This window comes from Oreochromis niloticus, linkage group LG10 (genome assembly GCF_001858045.2).
Source record: "Oreochromis niloticus isolate F11D_XX linkage group LG10, O_niloticus_UMD_NMBU, whole genome shotgun sequence".
In the NCBI taxonomy this organism is placed as follows: Eukaryota; Metazoa; Chordata; class Actinopteri; order Cichliformes; family Cichlidae; genus Oreochromis; species Oreochromis niloticus.
In genome coordinates this window covers 13,834,400-13,861,911 of record NC_031975.2, presented here as the reverse complement: position 1 = coordinate 13,861,911, position 27,512 = coordinate 13,834,400, and the positions used below count along the sequence as shown (strand labels likewise).

The 27,512-nt window shown below is 40.4% G+C and overlaps 2 protein-coding genes and 1 long non-coding RNA gene across 8 annotated transcripts; 1 reads left to right on the top strand and 2 right to left on the bottom strand.

The window, feature by feature from the left end:
* Positions 1–185: 185 nt before the first annotated feature.
* birc2 (baculoviral IAP repeat containing 2) lies at positions 186–8,515 on the bottom strand. Of its 4 annotated transcripts, none has more exons than XM_005472199.4 (14): positions 8,467–8,515; positions 7,611–7,630; positions 6,053–6,275; positions 5,688–5,968; positions 4,349–4,651; positions 3,551–3,839; positions 2,741–2,840; positions 2,526–2,604; positions 2,378–2,426; positions 1,725–1,967; positions 1,516–1,614; positions 1,002–1,157; positions 854–895; positions 186–721 (listed from the first exon to the last, which is right to left on the bottom strand). In XM_005472199.4, exons 3-14 carry the CDS (start codon positions 6,144–6,146, stop codon positions 528–530), a joined length of 1,929 nt encoding a protein of 642 aa, XP_005472256.1. In that variant the 5' UTR covers positions 6,147–6,275; positions 7,611–7,630; positions 8,467–8,515; the 3' UTR covers positions 186–527. The 4 variants fall into 4 exon arrangements, with proteins under 4 accessions (XP_005472256.1, XP_005472257.1, XP_005472255.1 ...); XM_005472200.4 differs by lacking the exon at positions 8,467–8,515 and adding an exon at positions 7,937–8,449; XM_005472198.4 differs by lacking the exon at positions 8,467–8,515 and adding an exon at positions 7,898–8,041.
* On the top strand, positions 5,870–21,110 carry LOC112847997 (uncharacterized). 2 transcript variants are annotated; one of them, XR_003221856.1, is made up of 3 exons: positions 5,870–6,003; positions 20,246–20,360; positions 20,862–21,110. It is a non-coding gene; the product is annotated as an uncharacterized LOC112847997 (long non-coding RNA). The 2 variants fall into 2 exon arrangements; XR_003221857.1 differs by lacking the exon at positions 5,870–6,003 and adding an exon at positions 17,779–20,146.
* Positions 11,527–24,029, bottom strand: LOC100705595 (transcriptional coactivator YAP1). 2 transcript variants are annotated; one of them, XM_005472195.4, is made up of 9 exons: positions 23,766–24,029; positions 23,207–23,436; positions 21,117–21,316; positions 20,210–20,364; positions 17,669–17,770; positions 17,328–17,431; positions 16,992–17,110; positions 15,864–15,964; positions 11,527–15,572 (listed from the first exon to the last, which is right to left on the bottom strand). In XM_005472195.4, exons 2-9 carry the CDS (start codon positions 23,405–23,407, stop codon positions 15,394–15,396), a joined length of 1,161 nt encoding a protein of 386 aa, XP_005472252.1. In that variant the 5' UTR covers positions 23,408–23,436; positions 23,766–24,029; the 3' UTR covers positions 11,527–15,393. The 2 variants fall into 2 exon arrangements, with proteins under 2 accessions (XP_005472252.1, XP_005472253.1); XM_005472196.4 differs by lacking the exon at positions 17,669–17,770 and having other exon boundaries at positions 23,766–24,018.
* Positions 24,030–27,512: the final 3,483 nt, after the last annotated feature.

Below are 27,512 nucleotides of genomic sequence, written 5' to 3'. Positions count from 1 at the left end.
TGTTTGACAAACTAGGACAATTAATATATCAACAGTAGTGAAAGCAATGCTGCTACAGTCATCATTGTTGTTTAACAATTATCATCATCAGGCTTCATAGAAACCATGATTTAAGAGAAAGGTGCCTTTTTATCCCAGTATCAACCACATCCACTGCATGAATGAACAGACCACAATGACAGATGTAACTTTGAAAGTGATTGTTTTATTAAAATTCAAGCATGTCATTGGTAGACAGATTGCACTGAACATTGTGTTTTCATCTATTTTCTGACTTGTTAAGTTTACGGTAAAGTATAAGTAAAAGCATGAGCATTACAACTCTACATCACTTTCAGATACGGTTAGTCTGCGAGCTTTTATCTCGTTATGTAGACAAATCTACAAACTTGTGAGTCATACAAGTCGGAAAAAAAAAAAAGAAAAAAAAGAAAAGGTGTGCAATTACCTTGCCACCCTTTCCAATAAATATAAACTGTAGCCTATAGATTAGATTTACATGATAAAACTGACAGCGGACCTCCTGCTTATGAGAGAAAGGTTCGAACTGTGCCTTTAACCAGGCCTCTGCAGATCGGGCACTTTCGCAGTGATGGCGCACACTCTTTACACACCACCAGGTGTCCACAGGGGATGAAGACGATGTTGACCTCTTTATCCATACACACCTTGCAGGTACGCTCCTCCTGTAGGCGCCGCAGCTGCTCCTCCATTGGGAGGTCTGCAATAAAAAGGCGATTTTTAAAAAAAAGAGAAAGAAATTATGTAAATGAAGAGATAGCATTTAAACAGTAAAATGAGTTGAACACAAAACAATTTTACAGGATAGTGAGCTCTGCTTAAGGCTACATACCTGAAAGATCCTGGCTTGGCGATGCAGCTTCGTTCGACTGAGCTACAAGCAGAAAAGACAACACGTACTTAACCACTGAGCTACAGTTTGATCACAGTCATTGTTTCCAGTTCAAACCAGTCTATATTTGACCTGCTTACACACATACCCATGAGATCTCTGAGCAGGTGGACGTCATTTTTCTGGATCCAGTTGCGGAAGACCTCAGCTGCAGCATTTCCTTTTGTGAGGATGAGCTCTATCAACCTGGCAGTCTGCTGCTGGGCAGACGTCTGAGCCAGAAGACCGCTATACTCCTCAGCAGCTGCAGGTAAAGAAGGGCACACGTGAAACACTTTAAACAGATGAAATAAAAGATGCAATGAAATATTACACTGTTGCACCTCGAGTTATGTTGTACCTTTAGTTATTTAAAACTGAGAGCAGTACTTTAGCAGTACTTGCCCCTGACACCAAAGACTCTAGGTTTGTCCATCAGCACCAGGTGCAGGTCTTTTGTCTCCATGTTTTCAATCACAAAGTAAAACGTAACCCTCTATGATTCGGGTATCGCTGATAAAATTCAGTCTCAGGGATTTTCATTTGTTATTTAACCAAGAATGGATGTGAATTCAGACAAAAATTGTGTTTGTTGAGATTTGAGGGCTTAAAAATTTACATACTCAACACATTCTGATCTCTTAAATGCTCCAACACTGGCTCGACACTTTTTAGTCGTTGGATCAAAGCTGCCTGGTGTCTCTTCACAAAGGTGAAACCATCTGAAAGGAAAGGAAATATTATCATTTCACTGCAACAGAACACCTGAATGGATTTGATTTTACATTTCCATAAACTAAGGGCGTGAGAACAGTATCAATGTCAACTCCACCTGATGCCATCGCCTCTGCCAGCATCTCTCGCTCCTCTTCTCTTTTCTGATCTTCTGCACTTAGCAGGTCTGAGACCAGTTCCTGGACTGTCCTGTAGTTCTCTCCACTGGTCAGGATTTTGCTCTGGACAGTTTGCTTGACTAGACTTCGCTCAAAGCCCATCTCTAAAGCAGACTTTATCACGGGGGTGTTCATCATGATGGCATCCTCAGACCGCTCCTCTCCAGGACCGAGGTGAACCACTGAGTGAAGAGAAAGCAGACATTTATGGATTTCAGTTTTAACAGAAAACAGAGCACCAGTCGCTCCGATCAGAATATTAGAAAATTTTTGTTCATCAGACTCATAAAATTGTTAACGATCCTATATCCTTTCTTTGGAGCGCGAGTTATCACCCTCAACTGCTCTCAGTCCTCCCAACATCTATTTCACTTTTAAATAAGGACTCAGCTCAGTTTAAAAGGTCTGGAATCATATTGTTGTGCAAGTATATTATGGTAAAATTAATTTTTATCTTGTCTTATTTTGCTGGTTACAGATCCTATGTGGGACAATAAAGTTTATTCTTTTCTTATCTTAAATATTCTTTTTGGGGAGATTTTAACAAACCTTTAAAAAAAAAATGTAAAGAATTTCATTTTTCCAAACTCACCTGGTGGATCCACAAACTCTCTGGAGTTATTGTCTCCATTTGTTAAAAGCTATTGTGGAAAAAAAGGGAGAAAACAGCATTTTTTTTTAATGACTCGTTCCAAATCACTCGTTTGAAGTAAATCTCAGATGTGTTGGTCTTTACTAACTTGCTCAAAAAGTCGAGGAAATCGAGCTTGGATCTGGTGAACAAAGTCTTGTCCTTTCTCCTGGAGCAAATATTCACACCTGCAGTTAAAAGAGGTACAAACATTCATGAACCACCGTAGGTACGCATACCATTTGCCTAAGCAGCGCTTTTCTACAGCACACTGTGTTCTGGATAAAACTGACGACAAATCGACTTTACAACAGCAGCACTTACCGAGGAAACCACTTAGCATGTTCCACCCATGGATCATCTCCAGACTCCCAGCATCGCAGGCCTCCATCGCAACAGAAACACTTGACGTCATCATTACGACCTTCAGGAGGGGCAAACAAAGAGCCTTCAGTTTCAGTACGTAGCTTTGGGCAAATTTAAGAAATGGGGGGGAAAAAAAAAAACAACAAAAAAAACAAAACCAAAACACACTCTGAACTTCTTTTCACTTCTTTCATTTCACCTTTAGCTCGAAAGCACTGATCTCATCACATTGAGATGCTTCATTTAGTTTCGTTATGACACTTGAGTTTATAACCAGGTGTCCCCCTTGATATGCTTTATTTGAGGACTTCCCAGTGAAATCAGAGAAACTCGATAAGAAAAACACTTCTGTGGAACTCCCTCAGAAACAGCAGGAAAACCCTCCGACATTACAACCACTTCATGTAAAGGAAAGATTCTGAGTAAATTTCCAGGAAGATTATCCCCTAGTAAGCATTTCTTATAATGACCAAAGTCAAACGAAACTTTTTCATCTGTGATTTACATATGCATGTGTCTGACTTGGAACTAAAACATACAAATTAATGTGATTTTTCATCCATATTAATTTTGTATATTGAAACTAGCATTAACTGCCTTTTTGGCCACTTTAGAAGAACACAGCACCCTATGAATACAGCACCTTATTTACAGACAGCAGCCAATGAGTAGCATAACCTCTCAATAAAAAAAATTCGACAGGCCAATTAAAGAAGGTAAGTCAGTCACAGTCACTGAACAGGTGTGCCTCTTTGACAGCATCCGTACCTACGTAGTAGAAGCCAGCTTTAGCCAGCTGCTCTGGGCGGACAGGGATACGTGATGGCCAGTTAACAAAAGTGAGCAGCCTCTCCTCACTCTGCTGCATGGCAGGGTTGGACACATTGGTGAGGACTGTGGCTCCTGAAGACATCTGGGAATTCGCAGCTAAGGATGCAGTTGCTGCTGCACCAGCTAGCGACACGTTGTCAGCCCTGTCACCTCGGACAAAGCGACAGTTCGGATAATGCCTCTGGTGTTCAGATATGGCTCTGTCCCCTGGCTCCCAGTTACTTAGCTGCAAAGGGAAAAAAAAGGGGGGGGGAAACAAACTTCTGTTAGGATGTTTTCAGTTTGGTGTCTGAATGATGTGGCGCATCTTTATAACACTGCCTTACATTTTTATATTGTAAACTAACTGTTTCAACAAAGGGCTTTAAGCAGAATAAACCCAGTACAAACAACAACACGATCGCGGCGATTGTGGCTCAAGAGTTGGGAGTTCGTCTTGTAATCGGAAGGTTGCCGGTTCGAGCCCCGGCTTGGACAGTCTCGGTCGTTGTGTCCTTGGGCAAGACACTTCACCCGTTGCCTACTGGTGGTGGTCAGAGGGCCCGGTGGCGCCAGTGTCCGGCAGCCTCACCTCAGTGCGCCCCAGGGTGGCTGTGGCTACAATGTAGCTTGCCATCACCAGTGTGTGAATGTGTGTGTGAATGGGTGGATGACTGGATATGTAAAGCGCTTTGGGGTCCTTAGGGACTAGTAAAGCGCTATATAAATACAGGCCAATTACCATAACACACACACCTGTCCTCCACAACTGAAGCAGGCCACTCGATCGCCCTGCCCTAGGTAATAGAAGCCAGCTTTGGCGAGTTCGGCAGGCATGATGATTGAGAGCGTCCAGGAATGGAAGGTGTCCAGGCGGTCTTGCTCTCTGCGCATGGTTGGGTTGTGGCACGTTGGTCTCTGGTGGGACATGTCCTCAACACCTCGGGAGGTGAGTGGGCTGGAGGGCGGAGGAGCGGAGAAGGCCATATTCAGGTAGCCAACAGGCTCTTCGCCTTGGCTTACTGCTGTGTTAGCAGTAGCTGGGCCTGGACCAGAAAGCTAGATAAAAGATAAAAAAACTTACTCAGACAGCTCAGTGCCTCTGGGCACTAATCTAATCTATTAATCTTACTGTGAAGAACTATTAAGAATAACAGTTTTAAAAGAAATTGAGAGAATTGTAACATATCTCAGAATGAATCAGAAAAACCTTAAACGATCAATTTTTTTTAAAAGATCGCTTACTTTAATCTAACATCAAAGGGATTATAACACTTGTAAATGATTAATTTAATCTAATCTATCCGTGTTTGAACAAGGCATTGTGTTACCTGTGAGTCATCATGTTAAAAAGGTGACTGATCATTAGAAAAACCCTTTGTCAATTATATTTGCACAGCTGAGAACTGTTCTGATAATAGAACAATAATTTTGCCCAGCTGAGCCTCAAAATTCCCACTTCCTCAAAGGTTCTTGCTCTAATGTGTACCACTACCACCAACTGAAAACCAAAAACTACCCCTAATTAGAATAGGAAAATGTGGAAGATGGTGTACCACCCACATTAGAGTCTCATTAAATGATACCGCTAAAAGGCTGACTGAGCTTGTTTGTGAAAGTAGCGGTACACAGAGTGGTGTTAAAGTTCTCAATGTTTTTGGAAATTACCTGATGGAATAACTAATTTCTTGAATCAAGAATATTCTGGCAAGTTCTTTACTATTATTTATAGAAAACTTTTAGACTGATCAAATCCACAAAGGATGATCCTCTAGACCAGGGATAGGGAACGTTAGTCCTCGAGAGCCGTGTCCTGCAGGTTTTAGAGCTACCACACCTGAATCAAATGATTAGTTCATTACCAGGCCTCTGGAGAACTTCAAGGCATGTTGAGGAGCTAATTTAGCCATTTAAATCAGCTGTGTTGGATCAAGGACATGTAAAACCTGTAGGACACCGCCTCTCGAGGCCTGGAGTTCCCTACCCCTGCTCTAGACCACAGGTGTCGAATGTCTGAAAAAAGCCATTTCTAAGTGACTCCAAAATTTGAGTGGTAATAACTCTTATTTGAAGAAGCATGCATTGATGATCTTACTGGTATCGCTGGGACAATGCGGAGAGGGGAGAAGGCGGAATGAGAAGAGGAGAGGAGGTTGGCTGTAGATGGGAGGCTCTGGATGAAGGAGCAGGAAGGAGAGAGCTGTCGGTGTTTCTCTGTTGGACAGTCGCCGGGCTGCCAGCCCTCAGCTGTCACATTACATCTGAAACACTGCACGCGGTCACCCACGCCGGTGTAGAACCAACCTGCTCTCGCCAGACTTCGTTCGGTGACGGCAGATGTTGGGAAGCGAGCAAAGGTCGAGATGCGGAAGAGCTCTAGAGGATAAAAACAAGTTGGTTGAGTTTCGAAGGTGAGCTACAAATAAATTCAAATGAATTAAAAAAAATATATATATATACCTGAGGAGTTATCATATTGCAGTTCAGGTGGAGGCCCATTGCGAAACAGACCCATTAAAAACTGATTGTTTTTGAGCTGAAGAAGAGTTTCCATTTTGGGAATTTAGTGCAGTAGATAAGGAAAAAGAGATGTCCCTCTGAGGGAGAGGGGTTTGAGAAAACCCAAGGTCTTGCTCTCTCACACAAACACTCAGTAATGCCGAAGAGGTAAGCAGACGAATGGCTAAGGATGCAAAAGAGGAGGGAACGCTTAGCTAGATCAAGATAATTAAAGCTTAAGAGCTCTTGTGCAAAGAAACAAGACCTTAGTTTCACCTCAACCATAATGCAATCTTTACTTGCATCCATATTACCTATGCCTAGCAAAGAAGCACACCTGAACATTTAACTGCCTAAATGTCAGCATCTCTCTCTTAGCCACAGTTAACACAGATGAACGTCAAACAAAATCCATCCTCTGCAGTAATGACACAGCGTGAGTAAAATGCACGGGTAAACATGACATCACCCAGGATCGTTATGCACACTTAGGAAACACATATCTGACATACCATCGAACCGCTCCAACTCAAACATATAGCATATGGTTATGTGAACAAACATGTTAAAAATTTGCCTCTAGCAGATGTATACAGGGAGTGCAGAATTATTAGGCAAGTTGTATTTTTGAGGAATTTTATTATTGAACAACAACCATGTTCTCAATGAACCCAAAAAACACATTAATATCAAAGCTGAATGTTTTTGGAAGTAGTTTTTAGTTTGTTTTTCTTGGCCCAGTCTTGACGTTTCAGCTTGTGTGTCTTGTTCAGTGGTGGTCGTCTTTCAGCCTTTCTTACCTTGGCCATGTCTCTGAGTATTGCACACCTTGTGCTTTTGGACACTCCAGTGATGTTGCAGCTCTGAAATATGGCCAAACTGGTGGAAAGTGGCATCTTGGCAGCTGCATCCTTGACTTTTCTCAGTTCATGGGCAGTTATTTTGCGCCTTGGTTTTTCCACACGCTTCTTGCGACCCTGTTGACTATTTTGAATGAAACGCTTGACTGTTCGATGATCACGGTTCAGAAGCTTTGCAATTTTAAGACTGCTGCATCCCTGTGCAAGATATCTCACTATTTTTGACTTTTCTGAGCCTGTCAAGTCCTTCTTTTGACCCATTTTGCCAAAGGAAAGGAAGTTGCCTAATAATTATGCACACCTGATATAGGGTGTTGATGTCATTAGACCACACCCCTTCTCATTACAGAGATGCACATCACCTAATATGCTTAATTGGTAGTGGGCTTTCGAGCCTATACAGCTTGGAGTAAGACAACATGCATGAAGAGGATGATGTGGACAAAATACTCATTTGCCTAATAATTCTGCACTTCCTGTATACACACACACACACACACACACACACACACACACACACACCCCAAGACCAAGGAATTTGTGCTCTCAAACCCCTCCCCCCATCTTGGACATCCCTTTTGGGGGTGTCTAAGGATTCATAATTCAATAGAAACAAAACAATTAAAAAAAAATTAATCCTCCAGGGGTAACACGAGTACCTGCTTTATATCAGCAGAACCTGTAGATGACAAGAAAAAACATACATAAGACATGCTGTAGTTATGTTTCATGGCCATTTCAGCGGTGAAAATCTTGCAGGTTCAATTGATACAATATTACACAGAAACAAACGTCCATAAACTGTTTTGATGCTAAAGCTTAAGTCTCCAAAGTGATATATTTAAAACATAAAATTAGGATCGATTCCTGTCACTTTCGAGAGCTGTTTCGGAGCAAAACCATTACACAACAAATGGCAGCTAGACCTTGTGACAAATCTACTGACCTTCATGTGAAAAATCGGTGGAGCGATCCTATAACCCACCTGATACTGACTTCTTAATAAATCAAAACTGAAAGTGCGAAAGATTCACAAGGAGAGCCCGCATTGAAACGTGGACTCTCATTCTTGGAGGAGAAAAGGGACAATCCTTGCTGTAAACTGAAGTGACAGGTACGGTATTTCCGCCTGGTACTTTCCACACCAGCTGTCTGTAATTACGCAACATGGTTCCTGTCTTAGCCATTTAATGTGTCCTAATAATTAATATGTCACGTTAGGAGGGCACTTGGTTTATTTACATTTTTTTCGCACAATCAAAGCATGAACCAAAACGCACGGTTAGCAAGCAGCTACAGAAAGATATGACATAAGCTTTGCAACGGGCGTTAGCTTGCTAATGCTAACGGTTGCTAACATGAATTGCAGTCAGACTTTCCGCTTCGTTAACGCGCGGGGCCACAACATTGAGGAAGGGAAATATAAACTAGCTGATGTCCATGACGCAAAACGTCAGACGGTACATTATTAGCAACGTGGCGTGGCATGTCCTTTCCACTGATGTGCTAACTCACCGCTTCCCAATATGCTCGGAAAGTCCCGAAAATTCTGGTCACGCCCCCACGAGTTTACTTCCGGTTAAAACGAACCAAAATATGAATGAATCGATAAGATTTCCCACAGGTAAGTCCCTACATCCGAAAGTCTTGCTTGGGGTCCCAAAGGTCGCCACGTTGGATGGATTACAAACTATAAAATCGGCATGTTTTCTGTCAAAAATGTTCTCGCTCGTTTTTCACTGATAAAATCCACTAAAAATATATAGCTGATACACTAACAGACCCTACAGTAATCAGTTTATTTGTGTCAGCTCACATTAAACAACACCAAAAGAGCCACATTACATGAGCTAACTCATTAATACTACTCATCTTTTATGTAAGACTTCGTGGATGAATTAAAAATATAGAAATGTTCTTACATTTACAGGAAATTCGTAATCCAACAACAGTCTGACAAGTTTAAATCCTGTCACTTTTAGGATTATTAAATTAAATTAAAATAAAAATCATTTTTAAAAATCCCATTAAATAAGGTACTTACATAGAGGGCTTGATGAACACAAGGCAGTCGTTTCGATGCAGTGAATCATTTTAAACCCGTGAATGACTGAATGCATGTAGTTCGGGCTTTCCCTTCACGCCACGCCCCCACAAGTCACAATGGACAGCGTGAAATTCTTAAAATTTCGTCAAAAGTTTCCCTTCAACGGCAAAATTCAGGTAATTGCCCTCCCCACACGTCCTGCTTAAAACCCTTTGTTTTTAAGTCTTTGTTTTTCTGAATAATTTAAAATTTCAGTATGAATAAAGGTTTCACTGTTCTGCAAATCCCCCCTCGGGGGAAATTTGCTTAACACATTAATGTACCGAGAATCGAGACAGCCCTAAATGCTGTCTAAAGGTACTGAGAGAAAGCAAGTACGCTTGACAGTGGTCTTGGTTCAATTACTGAGTGATCAAGCAGCTTAAAATCACAATTTAAGTATTTATACATTTAAAAAAAATGTATTCCAATCTTTTTATTGTATTTAACATCCTGTACATGTTGCCAGTTAGGCAATCTTTCATACATTCTGTCTCTCTCTCTCGCTCTCTCGCTCTCTCACACACACACAAACAAACACACACACACACACACACACACACACACACACACACACACACACCTCTTTAGGCTGTAGGAAGAAGCTGGAGTGCCCACCCATGTAAGCACAAGGGGAGCATGCACAATGGCTGTGGGTTGGATGACAGATAACATCTGTGTTGCCAGTTGTTATGAAGTGGAATGGGTTGCCATTAATGAAACAAAACCCTTTGTCAACTCCAATGTTTCACATATCAGCAGGGGCGGACTTAGAGACATTTTCTTATGGTGGCATGAGGATGGCATGGAAATCAAATTGGGTGGTAAATATAGTCTATAACTTAATTATTTTCTGTAGCCCACATAATTAAACATTTCAGTTACATATCACGTGTGAATTTAGATTTTATGTACCATATAGCCTGTATAATAAGTAAAAATGTAGCCCAATAAATATAAAATCCAGAAAGCTCCACAACATTGGGCGGTTCATTTACAAATACATGTCAAAAAACAATTCTAACTTAAGTTTCACACTGTTTTTGTTAGAAAAAAAATCAGATTGTTACATATGTAATTTTACACAAAATGTCAGAAATCTGCACAAATCATGAACAACAATTCAAACCTAATTTTCCATGATTTTTTTGAGTTAACCTTCTGAGGTCCAGGGTATAATCGGTCATTTTTGACTACTTTTGATTTTACATTTGTATTTTTACCTTCAAATTGTTTTGTTTATTTATTTATTTAATTTTATTTTGCCTTGCTTGGTATCATTCTTTTCAGCTCCATCTCACATGTCTGAATTTAGTTTTTTTTTTTTTTCCATTGACATACTGTATTAGCCCAACTGATCTGAAACCACACAAAAAACATAAAATCCTAGTAATAGTTAGCAAATTATTTTCATAACTTGAAATGCAATGATAAATGGTAAATTATGAAAACTTATGCACACATTTTGTAAACAAAGTTATATACAATTATTTATCTAAAAATGCAGCCATCTGCCGTTTTTTTTTTTTTTTTTTGTACAACCATTTAAAAATACTAGTATAACTAAAATGAGAGCACAAACAGGTGTCACAATAAGATGCCCCACAAATTATTTTTGCCAGTGAAAAAAAACATGTTTGTCTGCCACAAGACAGAGGAGAACACCACAGACCTAAAACCATTTTGACATTTATTAGTGTCTTACTGACACACAAAAACGAAACCACGAATACACTAACTACACAAGACAACACAACACACTAACTATACACTCCACGCTAAACGTCACAAATCTTTCACTGTGTTGTCTCTCTGTGTTGCTGCCGTCACTCCCAAACCTTTCCCCTCTTCCTAAACAACCAAATCCCACATGTTGCCTTTCATTTTTTTAAATTGGTCGACATGGTACATTTTTCCACCAATAGGAAAGAGGGGTTGTTTTTCTCTTTTTTTTTCATACTGTCATTACAAAATGATTTATAACCGCTTATACAACCCCAGAGGGTTAATAACACTCACTTTCACTTCATTTCCAGAGTGTAACAACTAGCCACCTGCGTGAAATCTGAAATGCCCATGGTGTTGTTCAAAATGTGCTCTGGGACAATCATAGGAATTGGGTGCTACTGAAAACAAGAAACAAAGGTGCCCACACCTGCTGATGATCAGTTAATCCAGTGAATTTCATACCCTCTTAATTCCTAAGGAAGCAAAAGGTTTTTCAGGACTACTTCTGCATTTTGGCTCATTTTTTGTTAATGAAACAAATGGAACATATCATTTATTACTGCTCCTTTGAGGTTGTGTTTAATTTTAAACACCTGCTAAGGACCTGGTAAATTTATTGTTTTTTAATACGTAAAAACCTCAGAACTGTAAGGGAGAGTATTTTGTTTGTTATCATAAATTGTCAAGCGGTTTTGTAGACGAGGCAAAGCAAAAGAAACAAACAAACAAAAAAAAAAAAAGTACAATACAAACTCAGCACATCACAAGAAACAATGTTTTTATTTAGGGGTACGTAAAAGTTTGTTAAACAGAAACTCCTTTAAAATGATTACAAAGAACATTTATATAAATCGCATGCATAAAAAGGTATAAAATAAGTCTGATCGCTTTTGAACTTTCTGTAAATAGGATAACAAAAGTCATTATATGTAACATACATAGCAAGTGTCATGCATCCTCAGATAAATATTAGGCTAGGTAGTGTGTTGCACTATGTGTACGAGCAGTAAGCCGCTCAGTAAGTTTGGTACTTAAATTTAGGAAATATCACAAAACGTTGACTGTGGGGGAGGGTTAATTATACCTTTTTACTCTATAATGTATACTAATAGATATATTTAACAATGCTGGTTAGAAGAAATGCTTTCACCAACAATTAAAAGCTTCAACTTTAGATAAAATATATAAACACACACTGCAGAAACAACCGAGCAGATAAAAAACAAAAACAAAAACAGATTATACACTTCTTACATAGCTTTACTAATAAGGGAGAATTAAACTGCTCCCCTGCTGATGCTTGCCTCCTGCATTGCAACTTCAGATAGCATTTTCAGTTAGAGTAAAATATATACTACGAACACAGCATCCGCATTTAGTATTTTTCTTTTTGGAGAAGTCACAACAGGATCTTTGATTTATGCTGAAGCACGACACTTTTCGCTTGAGCCACAAACAATTATAACTCTACAGTGTGGCAGCAAATCAATATCTTATTACCACTAAAAAAAGATTATTTCTTTATGATAATATTGTATTTTTCCTACTATTCCAGGCATCTAATGCATTCCTATCCATGCAAAACTGCTGTAGCTGTAGACTGTGAAACAGGTTAGTTGTCGCAGTTAGCTGTAATGATTATTAGTTAAAATTAAATTTTACCGGTTAATAAACAACGAGCCCAAATGAAAGACTGCATCTTCTACAAGATATTCTGAAAAGAATATAATGTAAATCAGACACATGACTTATCATTTCATTGAATATGAGAAAAGCACAAATAGCCTTTGACATCCTCCAGTTTAATTTTGATGCATTTGCAATTTGGGTAACACTGGATGCCTGAAATAGTAGAAAAGTGCATCTGAAAAATAAGCAACAATGATAAAAACTGTAGCTGATTTGCAGTTGAGAAGTTCGAACTTGGCTTGCATGTTTTTCCATGTGGAGGTGGTGCTTTGATGTTATACAAGGAGAATTATTAGTATCGCCTCAAACCAAAAAAGGGAATAAACCAGTTTAATTATCAAAGCTGGAGGAATGCTGGCAGATGATTTAATTTATGTTACCAAAAAAAAAAAAAACCCCACAAAGAAAAGGAGTGGACAAAGCAGCCACACGCTACGCAATCCAGTATAACAAACCTCTAGCACATACTTGTGAAGTTTCAATCCAGTTCTGTGTGCACAAAATCACGGGAATAAAATGCAACCTAACATGGCAACAAGACAAGTAAAACCTGTATGTTAGTAACTGTGTATGCACAGATTTTACATCAGAGTTTCTTTTTAGAACAGAGATGGGCTAATTAGTTAATAAAGTTCATCAAATCACCAGATGAGTCAGGATTACCATTTGTCGGGGGAAAATCCTGTATTGTGAGACATTGTGTTACACTGATCATGAGGTCATTCACTGAAGATGTTCTCTGTAACAGTTCCTCTCTGTGTGAGGAGGACTCCTGAAAGCAGACTATATTCTAGTTTTAGTCTTCAAACTAAGACTCCTTTGTATGGTGGCATCACTCTGTAGCTCTTTTTATGATTTTTATTTAATGGCAGGCTTTGAATTGTCAGGTCTTTAGACAAAGTTTTAATACTTCTGCTTGTGAGGATTTCAAACGACTGTTTTTAAGGTTTGGAAGTAAATGCGACTCCTTTTAACATCGTCATTCATGCCAAATTCTATAGAGTCACACCAAATGAGTGCATCAAGTCCCTAAACCAGAACAGTGGTAGCTTTTCAGCAGGGCTCTTTAGTCAGGTATAACCCACCTAGTGTTAGTTATTGAGTTTGATTGCTTAGTTCTGACCCTTGCTAGGAATGTTTTGTTGTTGTTTTTAGCACTCATGTACATTTAAAAACCTGAATTTAGAGGCTGTTTTGACATAGTAACCCACTAAATGTGTGTGTGTGTGTGTGTGTGTGTGTGTGTGTAACCAAGCGTCATATCGCTTCTGTACCACTTGTATTCTTTTAAAATGCTCTTTTTGTGAATTCACTCTGTTTTTTAAAGTACCCCTAATATGCTGTTGTTATTTTTGTGAATGTTAAAAGGATCTTATTGTAGCAATGATGTCTGTGTGTTGCAAACATGATATCAGCTGTAGAGTAAATAGGGCTGGCCTGTACTCTTGTGTAATACCACTTTGAACCACAAGATGGTGCACTGGGTCAGTGTAGTCTCTAATCTGTGTGAGCTAATCTGCTGAGTTCAGCATGAGATGTTCAAACATGCTATAAGTTAGTGTTAGTGTGTCTTGTGTACAGAATTCATGCTGCTATCATATTGAGCCTAATAATTTGGGTCTAATTTAAAAAAAAAAAAGAAACATTAAAGTTCATATGTCTGGACAGTAACACAAAATATTTTAAAAAGCACATAAAAGAATGTATTTCTGGGTGTATAAAGGCTTGTTAATGGCACAGTTTTTTGTAGTTGATTAAACATAATTAAAATTTTTAGGAAGTATCTCAAAATTTTAACTTAACTTGGAACTTTAAGACAATTTAAAAATCTAAATTTTGAGATAAATTTCAACTTAGATCTGCAATTTCTTTCTTTCTTTCTTTCTTTCTTTCTTTCAAGTGGCAGAAAAACTTCATTTTGTTGTGTGGACAACTACTGTAAAATTTTGTTGTAAAATGCTGCCACCTTGTGGTTAAAGTTTTTTAAAATTAATTTTTGCATGCCACACCATGTACTGGACTTCATAATATTGCTTAACAGTTTGAGGGGCTTTCTAAGCAGTTCAGGCTTTTCCTCCGTTACTCATCTAACTCACTATGTAACACATATTACCCACTTGGCAGTTTTGCAGAGCCCAAAAGCAAACATGAGGAACTAGTTAAATCCAGATGCAGGCCACCATTATATCACCAACAGAGTTGGTAATTTTAAATGTACCTAACGTTAGAGTTATTCGACAGAAACATCATTAACATAAGTTAAAAACTATAGGAGTGCTGTGATTTTAGCCTTAATTACATGCAAAATGCTCTCTGTGAGAGAAAATAATAAACTATTGAATTTAATCCTAATGTGAATAATGCTTTTCTGCTTCCACCCAATGCCTCTTAGACTGTTAAAATACCTGTTAACTTCATAACCTCAGTGTTTCCTTGCTTTTGTCATTTCAACCAACCAAACAGAGCAGCCTTTTAGTGACCATCTTAAAGAGACAGGAGTGTAAATAACAAAGCATTTTTAAATGTACAGTTTGAGAAAAACAGCATTAAAAAAAAATCATTTATAGATTTTTCTAGTAAACATTTAAAATAATATTCTGAGCCTGTAAATGAGTATAAACAGGGGCACTTTAAAAGTTTGTTACAAACCAGCTACCAAGTACGGACTAAAAAGAAAGGAGTGTTATTAGAAAAATGAAAACATGGATGTTCTGTCGTGCTTCTCTTTAAAACCAGGGCCAAAAAGAGTAAAATACCAGCAGCTTACCACCTTCTTCCTCAGGATGTGAGTAGTGTTAGGTTATCCATCACACAACGGTAGCATATTCTCTCTGTAATGTTGTTCTGTACCACCTTTGGAGCCAAAAATCCACCAGAATTCTCAGTCACGTTATGGAAATTTGATGCCAAATTACATTTGGACCAGTGGCTGGTCGTGTCTATAGCCAGGTGAGCAGGCTGTCTCTGTCCATGTGCGAGCCGGAGAGAACGGTCTCCATGTCCATCAGCAGGTCTGAACTCAGACCCTCTGGGATACAGGGCATCAGCTCCTCGCCCTCGGACATCGGGAGCACGGGCATCGAGTCCTGCAAGGCCATCGAGGGAGGCTCCGAGTCACCTGAACGAATCAGAAAGATGTTGCTTTAAATCAACAAAAGGTTCAAAAGATTTCAAACTGCACTGAATTTCAGTTTCACTGTCAGTGGCTTAAGTTGTGACACATTTACTCTCACAAAATAACCCCAACTAAAAACAAAGGATGGCAGGATAAGATCTTTACACTATGTTAATCATTAATTTGGTTTAGCTAGAGTGTGGACGGATGATTAATCAAAAGCCTCATTTCCCCACCACAGAAACCCAAGTCTGTGTTTTTGTGTCGTGGATGTTGTGTGTTTAGGTACATTACCAGTGTCCATGTGCTCCACAGAGCTCAGCATGTGGTCCGTCGTGCGGGGTAGGCTGCTGACGCTCAGACCGCTGTCAGTGCTCTCATTGCGAGAGTGAGCGCTGCACAAAGAAACATGCAAACCACAGTTACCTTGTTTTAGCATCTCGGCTCACAGACTTTAAAGAGATTACAGGCACAACATCTTTTTCTGGTGACTGAACTGGCACTGCCTTCTAGAAATATTAATTTATGTAATATTTGTTTGCAGGTGGTGACCACAGATCTTCGCTCTCTCGTTGCCCCTTCTGATGGATTTTTCTGTAGTTTTGGTTTTTGTTAGTGTCCTTGTTGGCTCATTCAGCATGGGATATCCATATGTGGAGTTGCAAGAAGGTCTGCTATGTCTCCTAGTACAGTCTCAAGAGTTTGGTGGAGCTACCAGGAAACAAGCCTCACACACACAGAGTTGAAGAGGGCATTTACCAGACTGGCAGGTCCACCACTGGTGCCTGTTTTCTTCATAGATGAGAGCAGGTTCATGTAGAGCATGCATGACGGTTATAATGCTATACATCTTCTGGGATTAGTGATTGCCAATCCTGGATTGGCTGCAATGTTAAGCTGTGAGCACAGGGCCCACTAAAGGATGTTGGGCCCCGAGGTCACCCAGCTAGAGGTCATTCTGTAGGGCTTTGGGAGCGCTCCTCCTCGTACCAGTGCTGCTGTTGGGTTGAAGACCTTCTAGGGCACTGTCCAGCTCTCCTTGTATCTCTTCATATCTTTTCCACACTCTGAGGCGGTTCTTGTGGTGTGACGTACTCCGGTGAAACCTGACTGGAGCTCTACCATCTCACAGTACCATCAGAAACAACACCACCACCCAAAAAAAACTACAGAAAACTCAGTCAGTAGGGATAAACCACCCGTTTCTTTTGTTTTTTTAAAGGGGGGGGCTTTTTGTTGGCTTCCCACTTAGTGGACATGGAATTTCGATGGTTTACGTTTCACTGGACAGATTGATTTCCCTGACATTTAAAAGGCTTTTGTTATGCTGTGAAGATCAAGTTAATGATTTTTTTTGCCGGGGGTAAACATTTCTAAATTTCTTATGAGTCAACACCCATGACTTCAATGATCACCACTCACCCATTAAGTGTAGGTTCGTGGTTTGATGCTCTGATCCTGACATCCAGAGACGGGATGAGTGTCTGTGCGCTCCTGTCGTGGTCCATCCCGCCGGGCATCTGGCTCCTTCCTCCTACATCCTGAAACGCAAGACGCACACACCTACTTGCATGAATTTGTTACACTCAAACTGAACACTGCAAAAAACTAAAACTTCATTATGGTCTAATTTCCTGTTTGATATACAGCATAGGACCACTAGGTAAGCTAAAAAAGGTTATCTATGCAGCAGCTTATGGACACAACTGTGCAATTTAAAATGAAGCGCAAGAGTTTGGGCGCAGTTTGACCCCTGACCTGTGGTGGGATTTGCTGAGGGATGCCTTGCTTGCATCTGAGCCTGTCCTTTTCCTGACTTTGCTGCATTGCCATGCCGAGGATGCTGGGGTTCATCTTCTGAGCTGTAACACAGAAAACGACAGGAAGGGATGCTTTTTGAGAATTACCTGTATATTTTTCACAACATTTTAGCATTTACAGTTATGAGGAAAACTTTTCAAAACTTTGCGATCTTTCTTTTTAAAATTTTTTTATGGCTGCCACAAAGCAACTTGTGATGGTGGACACTGGAACAAAATAGTTCTCATTGACAAACAAGAATTGTCAATTTAGGAGACACAAATTTGATAGTGTGCTACCTAGACGCGGGTCGACCCATGTGGTGGTCTTATTTATGTGATCGATGTAGTACATCTCTCCATCTGCAGTCACAGCCTGCTCCCAGCCTTCAGGCAGTGGACCTGAACAGCAGTGAAAGTACACAGTGAGAAGGCAAATGGTAGATGGAGAGCATGGAGTACTGAGAGGAAAAAAAAAAAAAAAAAAGAGTAGAATCTGGCCCACGTCCTTTAATTTCTGTGTTGTCTCTAGTTTGTAAAGATTTTATGGATAGAAGTGAAGGTTAGAGGGTAAATACTTACAGTGTTTCCTGTGAAGGAAAAATACTCTAATCTGTGTGAATTCTCGCTGAATGCAGTGCGTTTAAGACATTGGGGAGGTGACTACTGTCCACTGTCCCGGGGTGGTGAGACAGAAAAGGACTGCACAATTTTCTTTTTTCTTTCCTTTTAAAAATGCTTTTGTTCACCCAAATTACAACAGAAAAATATAGAAGTCCTCTTTACAAAAGCACCATCACCATTGGAAATTCTAGAGACCACATAGCAGGTTTTTAAACAGGAACAAAAGGGATTCTGACCAATTACTGTATATGAACAGTTTCTTATACAATTTTTAACTTCATGATTAAAAGGAGAAACAAGCTGACATACTGTAACCAATTTTAAGGCAGATTATGTTATTCTAATCTGCTTTAACAATCACTGATCATCTACACTGGTGATTATTGAATCAATACTGATGTCGCTTCAATAATCACGTCTGTCTTTTGGAGAGGAGCATCTGGAGGACTTTAATTTTTGATTTTAAGGTCTTTCTCACTGAACGCAGCAGGCTGTTGCACGGTCAAGTTACATTCAGAAAATTAAATAAGCAAAAATAAATTTAAAGTTAAACTTTTTTTTTTTCTTTTAAACTTTCAAAACAAATCATAGTAAAAAGAAAGTACATCCCCCACAATTTTAGGTTTCACGTATCAGGACATGATAATAAAATTCTTAGTGGTTTCTTAAATTATTTAACTTCAACTTCAGATAAACAACAACATGACATATTTATTACACAAATTATTTATCTAATAAAAACAAAAGCAAATGCAGAAGCAGTGTGTGAGCATCTACGTATGATTCAGCCGATTGAAGAATAACCTTTAGCAGCAAGAACATTTTACTGTTGAGTTTACCAGTGGTCACTGTGGAGGAAGTCTGACCCACTGACACAATGCTGAAGTAACACATTCGAGTCTAGAATAGGCTGATATACAGAGGAGTTTGTAGTTCTGTGGCTGTAAAATGAGCCCAAATCATCACACCTCCACCGCCGTACTTGACGGTTAATGTGAGGCGTTTGTGCTGATGTGTTTGGCTTTTGTGAAATGTGATTGTGCATCACGGACAAACATCTCTACTTTGGTCTCGCCTGTCCAAAGGACATTGTTCCAGAAGTCTTTTGGTTTGTCCAGATCCACCTTGGCAAAGCCGAGCCATGCAGGCTTTCTCCTGGCAACCTTTCCAAACAAGCCTTACCTGTTCAGTCTTTTTCTAACTGTAATGCCATGACCTTTAACATTTAACAACCAACTGAAGCCTGCCAAGTCTGATACGCAGCTCTTTTTGTTGCGGTTTCTCTGAGCGTTGCGTAATCTGACCATTGTTGGGACATCCACTCCTGAGAAGACTGGCAACTGTCTTGAATATTTTCCACGTGTGAATAATTCTCACTGTACAATGAAGACCTTATATAACCTTATAATCCCTTCCAGATCGATGGCCAGAAACAGCGGCTTCTCTAAGATCATTGTGGTTGTCTTTGTTAAATAAACACTCACTCATAGGTGCTCAAACATGGTGTTGATCAATTAATCAAGTGCATTTGCTATTACTTCACCTGGAATTTCCAAAGGAAACAGTCAGGGACTACTTAGCTTTTTCCCCCACACACTACTTCTGCATTTGACGTTTTTAAAAAAAAAACAAAACAAAAAACAGTGACATGATGTAATATGTCATGTGTTGTTGTTGTTGTTCATCTGACGTTGTATTTAACTAATTTTAAGACCGGTTGATTTTTTATCATTTTCTGACACATAAATGTAAGAATGTACACAGAAATCTCTTATTGTGCAGCTGCATCAAAACACAGCCTGGTTAAAGTCTGGCCGTGTACTTTGTTTCATGCAGTCCCCCATGCTGTCTCCACGCACATTTACAGTCAGTCTGTCATTTGCCCCGTCAAAAAAAGCAAAAGAAAATATATAAATAATTGCAATTTGGGTGAACTGACCTTTAGATTTTAATTTATTTAAAGATAAGACGGTCCAATTAACTGGAAAACCTGCATCTAAGTAAGGAAAACTCCTGATTTCACTCGGATGAAATCCAAGAGTCCCATCTTTGTGATTTTTCTCCCACCAAAATCACCAGAGCCACCGAAAGGATAAAGAAATCCCACCCAGCAAAGACCTGATCCACCGGAGGCGGAGTTATTATCAGAAGCAGGTCTGTGCTTTTCAAAGAAACTGGACGGCGAGCTGAGGTTTGTAGGAGCTAGCAGAGTGATACCTTTCTCTGGATTGATGTTTTGTGGTTGCGTTGTAGGTGCTGGGTTGCTGAGGGAGTGGGCATGGACCGGAGGGCCAGAGATGGGATGCTGAGCCGCAGCTGACTGAAGCTGTGCCAGGCGAGGGTCATGCCAAGTGGTTGTCTTATCCAGGTGACTGAAAAAACACAACAAGTCTAAACGTATCTGTGACTGTTAAACTACTGTAACCTGCTGGATAAGGAGCCCTGGACCTGCTTTACCTGTACGACCAGACGCTCACACACTCGCACAATCACATTCACACAGACAAATGACAACATTCGTGCTGCTGCAAACTACAATGACCTTTGTCAGGAGTGTCAGCTGCCAGGCCATGTGCTCCTGTGAAGTTACAACCGCACTGGTTGCAAAACTAGTCGGAACATTTTCTGGCTGCATGCAGCTAATTTGTTTCAGGCCTTGGTTACATCAGCACTCCTGCATGCCTCTCCTCACTGTTTCCCATCACTTTTTATCAGATTGTTTGCACTGCTTTCTGTTGCAGGAAAAAAATCTAGTGAAAAATCTAAAGAAACGTTTCGTGGTGCAAATATAATTACCTCTGAAATTGGTCAGTTTGTTGATCCACGTAACCTGAACTACTATTGATGATTTTGATCATATTTTTTACAGGCAGCTGTCAAGCAAAAGTGCAGCAAATGTGACTGTAAATTAATCACTTGAACAATCAGTGTGATCAAACTCTTATAAGATGCCACCTTGAGATTTGGAAAATTGTGAAAACCACTTGTTGCAACACAGGATGAGTGCCAATGCACAACAGAGAGGACTGGAACAAGACGAACGGGGCTCCTCCTACACAGGAACCTTTCTAATAACTGCAGAGCATGAGAGATGGAACACAGATAAACTGGAGGTTAACCTTACTTGAGGAAGTAACGCTGGCCAGTCGGTGTTTTGGCCATTTCCCAACCTCGGGGGAGTGGCATGTCATCGGGTATGATTGGTGTTGCTGCTACATCTGCTGCTTGAGTGGAGAGGGAGTTGACAGGAAGGGAAGCAGGGGAGGAATGGGCGCGGACGTGATGAGGAGCCTGGGAGCCGCACACACCTCCATCTGAACTGGCCTGACGAGAAACAAGCAGGGTTAACAACTCTGTCACGAAACCACAAACGGCAATCACAAACATAAACCGACCGGATGGACAACAAGATCTGGAAGGAAACCAGAGTGAGCACTAAGAGGAAGAAGATTTAAACCGGTCATGTTCAAACTCAAGTGCTAAGCAGTGCTGTGCACATTATTAGTTTTACTTTCCACACAGTTGTCCAGAAGTTACTGCTGATCAAGTCTGACACACTGCAAGAACTCTCATGTTTGAGTCACATCTACAAATATAAGAAACCGTTTAAGGAGGTATGACTGATGATTGTGAAATAAATCAGTGTTATGCAATTTTAAATGATAAAGACATCTGTGAAACAGATAGGTGCTTTGTAGTCACAAGAAAATCATGTTTCTCCCCGCGGTTTCTGTGAATCTCACCAATACCTTTATAACATATAACAATCTTCTTAAAGCTGCTCCATCTCACCCTGTTCCTCTGTCACACCAGCCCTCTGCATCTCCTCCTTCAATGCATCTACAAACTTCCTCTTTTCCTCCTGCCTGGCAGCTCCATCTCCAACATCTCAGCCTTGCCTCTCTAACTTTGTCTCCATTTCTCCACTCATTTCTAATCTTCTCCATCCTGGTCACTCCCAAAGAAAATATTAGCATCTTCACTCCTGCCACCTCCAGCTAACTAACATAGTAGAGTTAAGAACATATCTGAACACCTTAAATATACAAAAACAAGGTGAATCTTTAACAGATACAGTCATTTAAGGTTTTATGCATACAGTGTTAAAGTGAAATCCTCGTTAACTTATACATTAAAAGTTGGTAAATTCCTACCTTTGATAATTTTGCAGTGTAACTTACAATCTAAAAAAGCAGCCACTTTTGCATAAACCTAAAAATGTCAAGCCTGTCAGACATAGGGAGCCGTGCATCATTTTGCAACACAGCTGAACTGTTTACTGTGGCCAGAAGGACTACAAATATAAGACAGCTAACACAACAGGTTAAAACTATCTCTGTAAGAGTAGGAATCATACAATCATCAGTCAACTCATATCATCTTCTTAGAGTCTCAACACAAAATACTGAACTCGGCAGGCATTCAGCGATGAGAAAAATGGAAAACAATCCAATAACCTCAGTAAGACAGTCAGTCAGGACAGACACTGTTTCGAACCCTTCTTTTTTTCAAGAGCAATATTTTACGCTTGTATTACGAAGCGGCAGTCTGCGATAGCTGGCTGACATTTCTAAGACGTCTCGTTTTGACACTTAGATAAACAGATGAAAGCAGCAGGAAGATGGAAGCAGCAGGAAGTGTTTGGTGTTTTTGCACAATAAATTCTGTTAAAGTAAACAGCTTCCCTTTAAACCCAGAGCTGCAACCATTTACCACCCATGTGGAAGCAGGAAGGAAAGCAACAAGATTCCCCAGGTCTTATAAAACGTACATGTGAAGCTGTTATTTACCCACAAAACCGCTCCATTTTTACTTTTTTTTTAATTTCTAATATTTGTTTTGCATGTAAAAACAGTATGCATATATACATTTCAATTAACCTTACTCAGCTGTACATCTAACCTTTAGTCTTTCCAGTGAAACCAGAGAATTTTCCCCACTGTGGCGTCTTATAGATGAAACCATTAATCAAAAATAACCTAAAGGATCAGAATGTAATGCATCAGCTCCGTGTGTTTCTAAAGTATTCACCCCCCTTCCTGCCTGCTCATACAGAACAAGTCGTGTCCCCGCTCTGTCGGACTGCAGGTTTTTTGGATCGCTTTGCATCACTGTGGTCACTGCACAGCTGTGATTTGCCATGAGTGTAAGAGTGTAATGCAGAGTCTGCTCTGTAAGCCCGCATGGTGAGAGAACAGCGGCTGTTTTTAGTACTTGTCTGGAGTGGCCCCGGGGATCCGGCTGTCTGAAGAAGGAGTCCGGCAGCTTTCTCATCCTCATGGGGAGAGATGAAGGCTGTTTGGCCGCGTTGGGGTTCATCACCGCCGTGAAGAGGGCCTCCAGCTCCGTCTGCGAGTCCCCGCGGACGTGCACGATCTGCTGCCCGGCCGGAGGCGCGCCACGGTGCGCGTCCATGTCGCCAAAAGTTTGCTGTCGAAACAAATCTGTCGAAAAAGTGAAATAACGTAAACAAACAAGGAGAGAAAAACCCCCACCGGGCTCGCTGAGACTAAATCCGTCAAAGTGCTGGAGTTATGATCGGATTTGTTTACACTTTTTGCCCACCAAACCCCCCCTCCCCAATAACCACCAACACCACCCCATTTGAACTTTTGCGTCGTTGTGAGTCTTTTCCAATCTCTAATGTCTCGGAAGTCAATCAGATGTGAACAGATTACCAATCATTCTGTAAAGAAGTCGAAAGAGCGCATTTTAAAGCACGGATCTCAGAGCAAACTCAGTCTCAGCGGTGGACAACATGCCTCCCACATACCTTTAAGCAGCCAGACCGTTTCCCCCCCTCTCTCTGTATTCCTGCAGAGGAAAAAAATAAGTCGGAGAAATCTCAGCCGGGAAAAACAGTCAGGAGGACACCCAGGTCTGACGCAAAGTCTCAGCCGAAAACCTCCCAAAGTAAAAGAATAAACGCATAAATGGAAGCTGGTAGGAGAAGAGTGGTTTCTGCGAGACCTCCAAACTTTTTTTTCACATCCAGCTTTCAGTCTAGATTCCCGTGATAGTGCGAAGGGGCGGGGTTGCAGGCTTTAAAGCTGCCGCAGTTGCAGGGGAAATACTTCACTCCTAGGACAGACGTGTGAACTATCAATAAGAAGGAACAGAAAACGACTTTGAGTTTTTTTTTTTTAACACCTCCACTTGGATCATGTGAGTCACTTTCAGCCCTTACAATGGACGGAAATGAGCGTCATTCTACTTTCTGCCTAGATTTTGGATTCCAGTTTGTGCGGTTTTCCAGTGCAGCTGATGAAAGTAGCACAGCGCCAAATGTGGATAAGGAGGGAGGTGGGGGAAGAGACAAGCGCAATAATATACTTGCAGGGGTTAGGTGGGTGGGGGATCACTTCTTGACTCTGGGCCTGGGTCTCGTCTGGTTTGGGGGTTGGGTGGGGAAATTGGGAAGTTGTACTGAGAAAACATCCGCCCCTGATGAGGCCAAGCCAGCCGGAGCCTGTTTGTCCCGTGCAGGCACGCAGGACACAGCGCCTGCCTCTAGTGGAAAACACGCGCTATAGTGAGCTCGGAGCTCAGCTGGCCAACAGATTGAATTCAAGAAAAATGTCTGTCTGGACTGCAGTGCGTCCACTAAATCAGTTCAGTATAATCCACCACAGGCAGCAGCTCACGCGGGGGCCGCCCGAGTCTTATATAATTACCTAATAAACTTTGATGACGACTTATTGATCTGAATAACTGCTTGACTTTTTAATTTTAAAATAGTGAAAAAGTTAGTTTGAACTCATGCCTCGTGAAAAATGTAGGCCAATTACCTGATTGAGCTTTTTAAAAAAAGTTAAAACCAATAAAAACGTATTTTTCTATTCTGATTTTTTTTTTTTGTAAGCACATTTTATTTACTTCATAATGTTTTACAGTCAAGCACTGGAGATGTTTTAGGTATTTTCTGTATTGATCAGCTTTTAGAAACCAGTTTGTTTACCTTCAATCCAGTCTGATTAAAACACTGATGGAGTTATTAGGCTGCGTAAAGTTATATATTATCAAAATATATGGTTTGGCTTATATATTATGCGTTTTCCCACTGTTTAGTCATTACTTTAGAGAAGTGTATACAATTTGAGGCCCATTATTTTACCAGTGAAGTACAAAGATAGCAGCACGGTGTAACACATACGTTTACCACTGTGAGCACTGAAGTGCTGTGATGGCCTCCTGTCTGTATACATGAGCGAGTTGCATAAGCTGAAGGTGAAGAAAAGGTCAGCAGACACTTTTCAGACTCTCTGCCCTCTCACAGACACTCACAGGCTCAAATATCTGCGAGTCCCACTTTGCAGTCAAAACTGAGTAACCTGCACTGCTTTCATGTGAAATAAAAGTGTAAGTATTAGCCAGGCACTGCTAATTAAATGCACTTGATTAACTGATAACCAGTAAGTGCGGGCAACTCTAAAAACGCAGAAGTTTTTGACAGTTTGCTGGTCTGGAGCATTCAGGTGTATTTTAACACTACGCTGCTATCTTCCCAGGAGTGGACGCCCCAGCAAATTCACACCAAGGTCAGACCGTGCAATGCTCAGAGAAACGGTAAAAAACCCTAGAGCTAAATCTCACACTCTACAGACCTCAGTTAGTAGGTTAAATGTTAAAGTTCATGAAGATATGACTGAAAAAAGGCTAAACAAGGATGACTTTTTCGAGGGTTTGCAAGGAAAAATCGTCTTCTGTTTAAAAGAGTATGGTAGCACAGCTTAGGTTTTACAAAGCTGGATCTGAGCAAACAACAAGACGTCCTTTGGACAAATTAGCCTAAAATAGAGATATTTGCACATTAGCACAAACACTTCATATTAAAGGTCAAGCACTGTGGTGGAAGGGTGATGCCAGAGCACCTGGACACCTCATTGAGTCAATCATGAGCTCCTCTATAGGTCACGTGAAGCCATCTGTTTGACAGCTAAAATTAGGTCAGAAAACAGGACAATAATCCAAAGTACAGCAGCAAATGGCTGAAAAAGAAAATAATCAAAGTGCTGCTGCAAAGTCCAGACCTCATTTTCATTAAAATGCTGTGGTAGGATTTTAAGACAGCTGTGCATATGCAAATATCTGCAAACCTCAATGAACAGAAGCAAAGAATGGGTGAAAATTCCCCCCAAACAATGTGAGAGACTGTCACAGAAAGCAATTATCTCAAGGTATTGCTGCTAAAGATGGTGTACTTACTTTTTCACAGCACTGCACAGACTGTTTTTAAATGTTTCTAAATGTCAGGCTTAGTGGACATCACTGTTTTGTTTTTTTTATTTACTATTTGTTCAGTTTAAAATCATATTGCATTTTTATAAAATCAAATAAATGAACTGTTCTAAACAAGAATAAAATTACAGGATTGTTTTCAGTCCAGTGTCTGATTTTTTTTTTTAAATTTCATACAACATTAAGATGTTTTCGATTGTTTTATGTGTCTGAAGTTTCAAAGCAGGATGCTTAGAAACACTCAGAACAGTGGACCTTACCATAAATGCGATGTAATACACAGCACTACGCATTAGATGGCAGTGTCTCACCTTGACACCTGAAACGTGCAGTGCGTTGGGTTTCACGTCTCTCATTACTAAACACAATGTACAAAAGAAGGAGGAGCGAAGATTCGAGGAGATGAGGATCGTTTCTCCAGTCTTTTGATTGCTGTCTCAGATCAAATCATCTCCACATGCGGTTTTTAATCAGCAGCGTTTCTCTGCCAAATCAGTGGGCATGACTACAGCGGTCACGCACAGGCAACTTATCAGGTTCCTATTCACACCACAAACAAAGCGGGTAAATAAAGAATTGCTCTCAGAGACACATACTGGTTTGGAAAGACAGGACTGGGCTATGGAGAGTATTTAAAAACGTTAAAAATGGTTAAGATTGAAACCAGAATAAAAACAGAAAAAGAAAAAAAATATGTGTATGAAAGGAAAGCAATGTTGGTTTATTTTTGATTATTTAGGGAATATTCTGGGAAACACATTTTGTCGCTGGTTCACCTCCAGAATGTTAAACAGCTGCGTTTTATGGGAAGTCATGCGCTGGAACAAAGGACATATAACGTGTTGACAGTGGGTTTTAGGTGGATTTTGTTACAGACACAGCCAGGGTAGCTATTTCCCTCTGGAGCTTGTTAAACACAATTATTATTCTCATACATCTCATGCCGGATAAACATCAGGCTACAGCTAACAGCTGGTTGGCCTTTCAAAGGCAACACGCCAGATAATCAGTCAGCCTGGCCACACAAACCAGTAAAGCCACACAGTGCACGTTTACGTTTTGGCTGTTATGAGCCATAGAAGTTTTAGAGGAGCCTTGCTTTGTTACATGTGATGCAGACAGTAATTAGCCTTTTAAACAACAGTTTCAGGTCATAAAGCTATTAATAAATTAACGGAGTATCTTTTCATGCTTCATCTTTCCACACAAACGAAGAAAGTTGGTGTATTTACGATCAGCTCAGTGCATTTAGGTATTTAGATGCTGTCAAGACCACTTGAAG